We start from the raw sequence: 11058 nt of genomic DNA on the forward strand, positions 1-11058 counted from the left end.
TTCGTCAGGCTTAAGCCATGTTTCAGTCAGGCCAATGACAATTATGATCGGTGATCAGTTCATTGACCGTAACTGCCTTGGAAGTGAGGTATCTAACATTAATTTGCCCTATTTTGAGATGTGAGGCATCACAATCTCTTTCAATAATGGCAGAAATGGAGGAGGTCTTTATTCCAGTGAGATTGCTAAGGCGAACACCGCCATGTTTAGTTTTGCCCAACCTAAGTCGAGGCACAGACACGGTCTCAATGGGGATAGCTGAGCTGACTACACTGACTGTGCTAATGGCAGACTCCACTAAGCTGGCAGGCTGGCCTGCACCCTATTTCATTGTGGTGCTAGTGGAGTTAGAGCCCTGTCTATGTTCGTAGATAAGATGAGAGCACCCCTCCAGCTTGGATGGAGTCCGACACTCCTCAACAGGCCAAGCTTGGTCCCAGAAAGAGGGCCAATTATCTACAAATTCTATCTTTTGGGAGGGGCAGAAAACAGTTTTTCTGATGTGGGTGGATTTGAGCTATAATTTCATCATCAACAGGCCTGGGTATCTCCAAAACAGATTCAATCTCATGTTATCACTTTAGCTGTGTGAATATCTCGATAATCCAAAATGATATAGTAACAGGTCACTGAAAACATACACAAAGAGATTAGTGGTCATCGAAGTATGTAGGTTTGTATTAGTCATTTCAAGTCAAGATTAAACAGTTCCTCAAAGAGAAGGGCCAACAGGACATGGTTTACACACATCTGTGTAACTGCATAACTACGTTTCTTAGTGGCCAAAGTAAAGGCAGGCTGGTGTTTTCGAAAAGGAAAAGGAAACTCCGCTACACTGGTTCTTATACGATCCACAATGTTTATAATGGATTTCAAAACTCCCCTCTTTTCTATATATAGCATACATTACATTTCAACCAATCAAAGAAATACACCACTCACAAAAGTATACAAGTTAAATCTATGAGCTTTTATCTGATTGTGTAGACCTAGAAGAAAAACGAATTTGAGGATCAATTTTATATTAAGTTGGACCTGTTTCATATAGCACAAATTAAACCGAATTCTCTCGGTGCTCCACCCAGTTCAGTATAAACACATTTGTTTCCATCAACAAAAGATAAATGCTTACTGCCTCATTACTCACATGGCTGCTGATGTGAACTACCAGGGATTTGAACAATACACCCATGGAAAGAGGGAGGCAAGGGCGCACCACTATCCATGCTATGGAGGTCATTGCAATGAACCGACCGCTGCCCTGTGGTAGATTCATAGGGTACAATTTCCCTAATCACACATCTCGTTAGGAGGATGATATTTTTTCAGAGGCCAATGGCGGTAGAGGACTCAATCAAATGTCACATAGCCCAGTACAGTATATCCAACCTTAGTTAGGAACATGCAGACTGACATATGGTACAATGCAATAATTTTGTTTGAAATCATGTGAGCAATGCCGATTGAAATATCATCAGCAAAATCCCAGGTAAACACAGAGTTTTACGTTGGTCTGCGCCGCTGTCTGTGTATGTGTCCAAATTTTGAAGCACCAACGTGTTCCATTGTCAATACGCTGACCATGAGTTGCTACTGCTGGCTATACATGTCTGCTCCCAGGCTCCAACTCTAGCCTGACCCAGTTCTCCAGCCCAGTCTACGTTATCTGATGCAGTGAGACTGACTCACAGAGTCAAGGTCTGCTGGGCTGCATTAGCGCCAACTGCCCAGCTCATAATGACAACATGTCCTCAGTCTGGGAGAAAGATTTGGGCAGTGGTGCCAGTGAATGACGTGGACAAAGGTTTTTAGACTTGGCTGGATCTCTGTTGACCTTTGACCCTAAAGGTCACAGAGTGAGTAGTCCCTTGTTCTGTTACAAATCAAGTCTTTACATTATACACTTAAAACATGTTGTAGAAGAGAAATAACTTAACCCCTCACTGTAAGTAAACTGAATGTGGCAATGGTTCTCTGCTGCTGGTAGGCAAATGCATTCTTACAGTTGGTGGCACAAAGGGAAATATTACATGTTAAAATAGATTGAAACACAGGTTCATGTATATGAAATATGTATACAATCTTCATGAAAAAACGTTGGTCCTGTGTCATTTATTTCCAATAAACCACATTAAATGCTCTGTGATTTATAGATTACAAGAGGGAGTAGTGTGATATTATACTCCAAATCAGTCACGGACGAGTTAAAGGATGCCGATGGTCATATATTTGTGTGATTCTGTGATCAAGGCTGAGGCTTTCCACTAAAATCCCAGCTTTACGCACTCCTCTTGACCGATGGAGCCGGGAAGGTTACAGTAATGCTGCAGAGCAGCCAGGGCTTGGGAGCAAGGCAGGCGGGGAAATGGTTCGGACATGCCTGGCATCCAACATGAGCCCAGATAGAGCTGTCGGCTGAGATGAAAGTTAACCACAAACACTGATGCCATAACGGATCTCGGAGTGTAAAGTCAGAGTTTAAAGTGGCCTTAAATGCTGCAGCAATATATGGCGATGTCTGACATAGGAGAGGCATGGAAATGGAGTCACATAACATTTGGATGTAGCCTACTCACGTCAAAACATACTGCGCAATCAATGCCACATGACTTTCCAAAATTAGATTACAATATGTCCATCATAGGTCATAGTCATAGGTCAAATATGTTAATCAATTATCATCAAAATCCATCATTTACAAATGGATAGAAAATGGACAAATGTAGGTTATGTGAGTAGAGAGAGAGACAGACGAAACCATGTAAGCCTGAAGGATACATTTAACCTTCTACAGTTGGCAAAGGCAGAAAAGTGTTGACAGCCTCTGACCTGCAGTCAAATCTCCCTTTTACTTTTAGTGGGCCTATGTTTTTAATTTACAGTAAATCCCTGGGCTGACTTTTAAAACAGCAGCATTTAAGATCCCCATGGAAAATAAACGTGTGATACAGCAAGTCAAACATCCAATGCAAAATGAATGCACCACAGAGAACATCTTGAAATAAAAATCCTAAATACCCACAGACACTGCAATCAATTTTACATACGAGTCAGAGCTTTTCGAACCATGTTAATTATGGGTTGACTGCTGTCTTCTTGATAGGAATTACGTACACTGTTGCTACTGTTAACTGAATGGCCAGTCCTAGCCTATTGTAGGCCAACTCTCATGTCAGTTTGGGGAAGAACTTATCTTCTTCACACAGAGGGGGCAGTTGGGGCGGGGACGGATTTCTGAGTCACAAAGTTATGAGCGCAAGACATAAATACACAGACGTCGAGAAAGGTGAGCCAAAAAACACGAATTCAACAATAATTTGTGGCCACTGTTTTGCTGTAGCTAGCTAGTTAAAGTATAAATAGGACATTTTTAGAAGTTGGCCGAAAAGAGTTGGTAGTTCCGTGTTCTTTATTTTGGAGCAAAAAGTTAGCTGGCAAGCATTGCTTTCAACCAAGCAATAACAGGTAGGTAACGTTAGCCTGCACAGTTAGCTAGCTAACTGTTCTGTTAGCTAGCTAACTGTTAGCTAGCTAGCGTTCGCTCTCCTTTGAGTAGGAGTAACGTTTGCTAGCTAGAATATCAATATGCGCAGCCCTGGCTTCAATACCTCAATGTCTAAGTATTGAGGTGTGCACAAATAAAGGATGTATAGCTAGTAACTTCGCTGGCCTAGTAGTAGTAGTAGTAACAAGTTCGCTAGCTAGTTGGTTATAGCAGTTATAAAGCAGGTTGCATTAGCTAACGTAAATTCACGTAAACTCGTACATCGCCTTGGTCCGTACAATTGCCCTTATTTTAGCTCCCCCCAAAACATAATACTTCCAGATCAACTGTAATGTCAATACCACTGTAAAGCACAATTTCTCCCCTTTCCAACAGAATCAATTACATGACCTAAATGCTGCCCGTTTATGCATAATTCAAGCGGGATGAGCCCGTAGGGTCTTTTTAAAAATGGCGGGTGGGGAAGCGAAATTAATGCGTGATAGTGAGAAGGAGAGATGTTGTGTGGGAAAATCGCTTTTTTTTTCACTCGACTGTCCAATTCATCACCTTATCGACTATAAAATGTAAATAAAACACTACAAAGAGTTTATAATGTGTCATTACATACCTATTTGAAGGTTTGTGTCGAATTTGAATCTGGTTTTTAGGGCAGTGGTAAGGTGATCTTAGAAGTAAACAGCGGCTTTGAGAATGATGATCGCATGCAAAAATGCAAAAAATGACTAGGTTTCCCCCTTACCCCCGTCACTGTCCATTTCTTGTTTTTAAACAATGAGAGAAGTGCTACACCTGGTGGAGAGGGATTGTAATACAGAACTAGTTTCTTTATGCGTGCTGTACGTTACGACATGACACGATGTAACGGAGGGTCCGTTTTTTAAAAACTTTTCTCCAATACTATAGAGCCATTACCATGTCGATCAACGCTTGAATAGAAACGTAGTTCACACCCCCGATTTTGAAGTCAACAAAATCGCTACAGTCCCATTAGTTTCCTTTGTAGCCTCGTTTGAATGTTGCGGTTGCGCACATTTGTACGGAATGGGGTGAGTTTACGTTAGCTAGTTTGCCAGTTGAATCAACGTTACATCAGTGTTAATTAGTGTCAATAACAAAGTCATCTTTACATTGAATGCTGCACAGATACAATTGTCTATTGATAGACATTTAACAATGTTAGCGACCTTTCATTTTCTTTTCAGCTCAGGACAGGATGCCCCAGGAGGAGATGAAGAAGCCTCTTATACTTGGTGGTGCCAGCCCCAGACACCTCAAAACCTCAATTTCTGATCCAGGTACCCCCTTGGTTGGCATCCTGGGCACAGGTGACTTTTCCCGCTCTTTAGCCACAAGGCTGGTAGCCTCTGGGTACCGGGTGGTAGTGGGTAGCCGTAATCCCAAGCGCTGTGCCTCCCTCTTTCCCGAGGAGGCTGAGGTGACCACCCAGCACCAGGCTGCCACCCAGGCTGACCTGGTGTTCGTGGCCCTCTTCCCCGAGCACTACTCCACCCTGGCTGGGCTGAAGGAGCCGCTAGTGGGGAAGACTCTGGTAGATGTTAGTAATGGTACTAAGATCAACAGGGATAAGCAGTCCTACGCGGAGCAGCTGGCCAATATCTTCCCAGAGAGCAGTGTGGTGAAGGCCTTCAATGTGATCTCGGCCTGGAGCCTGCAGACGGGGCCAAGGGACGGCAGCAGACAGGTAAAGCCTAAGTCCTCTGCACACACAACAGTGCCAGAGAAGACAGACAGACATTACTACTCTGAATTACATTTGGATGTACTGTTTTATAGTCTTTTGCTCTAAACCGGACAATGTCCACAGTTTATGTAATGTTACATGTTTCACATTCTCATGTTGCAACCATATTATCACAGGTGTGATGTAGGCTATTGGTAGAGTATTGTGTCTCTTCAGTTGGGTTCTCCTTGGTGAAGATTCCCTTCCCTGACACTCTTCTGTGACTCTCGCCTCTTTACTATCCAGGTGCTGATTTGCAGTGACAGTAGTAAGGCCAAGAGCGCTGTACTCCAGATCTGCCGCAGTCTGGGCTTCATCCCTGTTGACATGGGCCGCCTCTCCTCTGCCCAGGAGATAGAGAACACCCCCCTGTACCTCTTCCCCTCGTGGCGCGTCCCATGTCTCTCCACCCTCGGCCTCTTCTTCTTCTTCTACGCCTACAACTTTCTTCGTGACGTCGTCCAACCGTATGCCACGGCAGGGAAGAGCACATTCTACAAAATTCCGGTGGAAATGGTAAACGTGACACTCCCCTCGGTGGCCTTGGTGACCCTGGCTCTGGTCTACCTGCCCGGCCTTGTGGCTGCCTTCCTGCAGCTGTCGTGGGGCACCAAGTACAGGCGTTTCCCCAACTGGTTGGATCGCTGGCTGCAGCAGCGGAAGCAGTTGGGCCTCTGTGCCTTCCTCTGCGCAGCGCTGCACGCCGTCTACAGCCTGTGTTTGCCCATGCGCAGGTCTGCTCGCTACAAGCTGCTCAACGCTGCCTTCAAACAGGTGAGAAAAGCATCAGTAAACTATTTAGAAATAGTTTAGCCTACATACTATTAATGAATTAGTATTGCTATTATATATGTATAGTTCTAAAGCATTAAAAACATTACATTACATCAGCATTTAGAACGTTTTCAATATGGTAAAACATTTGTAATGGATTATTCATAGTGTAACCACTTGACATCGCAGTAAGCAACAATGTGTGTTTACTGTGCAGGTGAAGGTAGGCCAGGAAGACTCGTGGGTAGAGGAGGAGGTGTGGAGGATGGAGCTGTATCTGTCTATAGGCATCCTGGCCCTGGGCCTTCTCTCTCTGCTGGCTATCTCCTCACTGCCCACTGTGGGAAATTCGCTCAACTGGAGGGAGTTCAGCTTCGTACAGGTCAGCGCATTTGCACAGACACCTTTTCTGTGTACATGAGCAGTAGTTCAATGAAGCAGTCAAAGACTGGCAAAACAAATTTAACATTGTAGCCTACTGTAGAAAGACAACCTCTGAGCTGTGTGTGTCAACTCTTCTCCTCGCATGCCGCGGAATTCATAAAGGGGGAACTTTACTGTTATGGTTCCATTTTCCAGGGATTTGAACTTTCCCTTCATATGTATGCTAAGCTGATCCAGTCGGCGCCAGATTAGTCACATGCTGCTAGTTCGTGTGATAAAAGGCCTGGGTTCTGCTTGGCCTGTCAGAATGGCCTGTCTGCCTACAGCCCGATGCCGCAGTAAAACATTTGAGCATTATTCTCCATCAAGATTATAGTCCTGCAGTCCCTTAAGCTTGCAGCCAGCCAGACAGTGTAGTGAGTTCAGTCCAGCTGATTCGTAGTGCTGACGACAGACGGCCATCGCTTTAAGTGAGTTAGGCTGGGACTCTTAACAGAGCCTTGTATAATTATTGGTAAAATTAGATGCATTAAGTATTTTAAGTAATACACATGTATACTGTACAAAAATATAAATGCAACATGCAACAATTTCAAAGATTTTACTGAGTTAGTTCTCATAAGGAAATCAGTCAAATTGAAATAAATAAATTAGGCCCTAATCTATGGATTTCACATGACTGGGCAGCAGTGCAACCATGGGTGGGCCTTAGAGGGCGTAGACCCACCCACTTAGCAGCCAGGCCCACCCACTGGGGAGTCAGAATGAGTTTTTCTCCACAAAAGGGCTTTATTACAGGCAGATGCACCCCCCTCAGACGATCCCGCAGGTATAGAAGACTGGTGTGGAGGTTCTGGGCTGGTGTGGTTACACGTGGTCTGCGGTTGTGAGGCCGGTTGGACGTACTGCCAAATTCTTTAAGACGACTAAGGAGGCAGTTTATGGTATAGAAATGAAGATTCAATTATCTGGCAACAGCTCTGGTGGACATTCCTTCAGTCAGCATGCCAATTGCACGCTCCCTCAACTTGAGACATCTGCGGCATTGTGCTGTGTGACAAAACTGCTCATTTTAAAGTGGCCTTTTATTGTCCCTAGCACAAGGTGAACCTGTGTAATGATCAAGCTGTTTAATCAGCTTCTTGATATGCCACACCAGTCAGGGGGATGGATTATCTTGGCAAAGGAGAAATGCTCACTAAACAGAATGTAAACAAATTTGTGCACAACATTTGAGAGAAATACACTTTTTTTTTTGTGTATGGACATTTTCTGGAAATTTTTATTTCAGCTCAGGACCAACACTTTACATGCTGCGTTTATATTTTTTTCTGTGTATATTTAGGGATGATGATGAAATGGGTGAGTCACGACTGAACCTTCCCACCTGTCATGGGTAATTATAATTCAGCTGCTCTCTGTAGTGCCCTGTACTGTGCTAATAATTAGAGGGAACACACACGGACACAGACACACACACACACACACACACACGCTGACTACAGGGGCTCATTAAGGACAAATGTTGAGCTTGTAGGTCATACTGTTCCCTTGGGCCTCTTTACTACACTCGTGCTTCCATGATGAGCTAATATACTGCACATATAATATACCACTCAAATCACCACTTCCTTTCACCTCACTAAGATGTTGAGTTACTAAAAGGTTATGTAGAAGGTTCAAAGGTCAACAATCATCTCCCAGGTGTTCAGTACATCTGGGTAGGCCAACTTCATTTGCATTTAGTCTTTCATAAAGGGGTTTGATTGGCAATGTATTGGGGGGGGGGGATTATAATAATTTCAAGAGTTTGTAAGTGTATTTTAACGTTTAATATAAAATATAATATTCACCCAGAAGTGGCTCTCCTAGTGGCCGGGGACTTTTAATGCAGGCAAACTTAACCAGAAGAAAATAACTCTAGACCACCTTTACTCCACAGACCGAGATGCATACAAAGCTCTCCCCCGCCCTCCATTTGGCAAATCTGACCATAATTCTATCCTCCTGATTCCTGCTTACAAGCAAAAACTAAAGCAGGAAGTACCAGTGACTCGCTCAATACGGAAGTGTTCAGATTACGCGGATGCTACGCTACAGGACTGTTTTGCTAGCACAGACTGGAATATGTTCCGGGATTCATCCAATGACATTGAGGAGTATACCGCCTCAGTCATCGGCTTCATCAATAAGTGCATCGAAGACATCATCCCCACAGTGACCGTATGTACATATCCCAACCAGAAGCCATGGATTACAGGCAAATTCTGCATCGAGTTAAAGGTTAGAGCTGCCGCTTTCAAGGAGTGTGACACTAATCCGGACGCCTATAAGAAATCCCGCTATGCCCTCAGACGAACCATCAAACAAGCAAAGCATCAATACAGGATTAAGATTGAATCCTGCTACACCGGCTCTGACACTCGTCGGATGTGGCAGGGATTGAAAACTATTAGGGACTACAAAGGGAAACCCAGAAGCGAGCTGCCCAGTGACGCGAGCCTTCCAGACGAGCTAAATGCCTTTTATGCTCGCTTCGAGGCAAGCAACACTGAAGCATGCACGAGAGCACAAGCTGTTCTGGATGACTGTGTGATAACGCTCTCGGTAGCCGATGTGAGCAAGACCTTTAAACAGGTCAACATTCACGAAGCCGCAGGGCTAAAAGTGTCTAAACTGACATTTTCAAGCGATACCGGAGTGCCAGGTCTAGGACCAAAAGGCTCCTTAACAGCTTAACCCCCAAGCCATAAGACTGCTGAACAATTAATCAAATGGCCACCAGACTATTACATTGATCCCCCCCCCCCCCATTTGTATTCGGCGCATGTGACAAAGTTTGATTTGATTTGAAATTGGCCATAGATCTCATGACCTGACATTGTATTGAATGAAAATGCTGGATTTCAAACCAAATTAATTTGTTGTGAGTACATCTGAAGCCGGCTATCACCCAGATTCAGTTCAACTCAAAGTTATTAATTATCATGGTCCTCTCTCTTTCTCCCCTCCAGTCCAGACTGGGCTACATGGCCCTGTTGATGGCCACCCTCCACACGCTGACCTACGGCTGGGACCGGGGCTTGGACCCGGAGCAGTATCGCTTCTACCTCCCTCCCACCTTCCTGCTGGTGCTGGCCCTGCCGCTGGCTGTGCTGCTGGGGAGGCTGGCTCTGTCCCTGCCATGCGTGGCTCTCCGGCTGAGTCGTATCAGGAGGGGTTGGGAGAAAAGCCGAGCCATCCGGTTCACACTGCCTGAGGACGAGCGTAATGGGCCATCACAGGAGGACATCAGTAATGTTTGAGAGATGCTTGGTTTAGTCTTACATGCATGATTGAATGAAGGGAGCATGGAAGACACACACACACACACACACACACACAGAGGCAGGCAAGTGGAGATGGGAGAGAAGTACTGACTGTGTCATATTAAGGGATGTAATCTCACCAACAGTAGCCTTATGCATCAAAGCAATTTAGGGATTTCATTGGCCTTTGTTATACTCGTGAACATGCTTCTTGTTTGTTAGACATGTCATCTCTAACACTACCATCTAACTTAGTTAATTTCTCTTGAAAAATATACCATGGTTCTATTGCTCACTAAGCCTCCGACACATGTACAGTGATGCATTTTGGAGATGACTATTATAGTGCTGCGTTTAATTCGCTGCCACTACTCCCTTTAACTAAACTGGAAACCAGACATTGTCATTGTCTTTCTACTAGTGTCTTAGCCAGTCAGATACTGGGCATCCAATGCTATCAGGTAAAAAAACAACAACCTTGTACTGTCTCAGGCATACACTTCAACGTGAGGGAAGCCTAGGCATCCAACACTGTAGTTGTAGTGCTGTTAGATGCCTCAGCTCTGTCTGCCCTGCTCGTGGCTGAATCTGGCTCAGCTGTCTGATTTGCCTGCTGTGGTCAGTCAGAGCTAAAATGTTGCACCTCACAGCAATGTCATCAGTTGTTCGGTGGTGTCATGCCTGCTTCTGCTGTGTAATCACTTCTTACTGCATCGGCGATGTGTTAAATTTTTTTTTGGGACCTTTATATTTTTTTGCCTTAGGCTATTGTTGCATTGTTTTGATGTGTCAATGAATGCACTATAATGTTTATACTTTACCTGGTCAGAGTCTTTCAAAGATCAAATGTGTACCAAAGATTGTGAAAATATATTGTCGAAGATTGCAAAAATTTACTATCGAGTCCCAAATTGTTGCTGGCACCAAACCCAATCGAGGATAGCTCATGTTTTGTTTTTGTGTTGAAGTTACACTGTTATAAGTATAATTGAAATATGATGACATTGTATAAAATGTACTAATTTTATTGAACAATCAAACTAACCGGCTGTCATGGGGACTCTGGTACATGTGAAATTGTAAGAGCTATTTTATATTCTGACTGTTACATTTCTTCTGTTAAATGCAATAAGTTCCATAGGTTTATCCACAAAAGGAAATCAAAGACATGTATATTCTTATAGTGCTTATTGGCAGAATAAACACACTATTTTCCACAATTTACCCATTTGTTATGCAGAAGTTCATGAATGTATTTACTTGCCACTCACTATCCTTACTGACCTGGAGATCGACTGTGGACACATGCTGGCCTCTTGTGGTAGCTATAGGCTATTGCATTT

The 11058-nt window shown here is 44.0% G+C and overlaps 1 protein-coding gene across 4 annotated transcripts; it reads left to right on the plus strand.

Moving 5' to 3' along the window:
- Positions 1–3029: 3029 nt before the first annotated feature.
- Positions 3030–10939, plus strand: LOC109878161 (metalloreductase STEAP3). Of its 4 annotated transcripts, none has more exons than XM_020470381.2 (6): positions 3154–3286; positions 4711–5210; positions 5496–6023; positions 6241–6405; positions 7753–7803; positions 9422–10939. In XM_020470381.2, the coding sequence occupies exons 1-5, from the start codon at positions 3250–3252 to the stop codon at positions 7756–7758; spliced, it is 1236 nt and encodes a 411-aa protein (XP_020325970.1). In that variant the 5' UTR covers positions 3154–3249; the 3' UTR covers positions 7759–7803; positions 9422–10939. The 4 variants fall into 4 exon arrangements, with proteins under 4 accessions (XP_020325968.1, XP_020325970.1, XP_020325971.1 ...); XM_020470382.2 differs by having other exon boundaries at positions 7753–7769; XM_020470379.2 differs by lacking the exon at positions 7753–7803 and having other exon boundaries at positions 3030–3286.
- Positions 10940–11058: the final 119 nt, after the last annotated feature.

The sequence above is a fragment of the Oncorhynchus kisutch genome, linkage group LG16, assembly GCF_002021735.2.
Source record: "Oncorhynchus kisutch isolate 150728-3 linkage group LG16, Okis_V2, whole genome shotgun sequence".
NCBI classification, from domain to species: Eukaryota; Metazoa; Chordata; class Actinopteri; order Salmoniformes; family Salmonidae; genus Oncorhynchus; species Oncorhynchus kisutch.

Excerpts from the sequence above, each read along its gene's own strand:
- LOC109878161 (XM_020470379.2), top strand. The coding sequence starts at position 3,250 with ATGAGCGCAAGACATAAATACACAGACGTCGAGAAAG. Across the intron at positions 6,024-6,240 it reads TCAACGCTGCCTTCAAACAG|GTGAAGGTAGGCCAGGAAGA; the intron begins GTGAGAAAAGCA and ends TTTACTGTGCAG. Across the intron at positions 6,406-9,421 it reads GGGAGTTCAGCTTCGTACAG|TCCAGACTGGGCTACATGGC; the intron begins GTCAGCGCATTT and ends TCTCCCCTCCAG.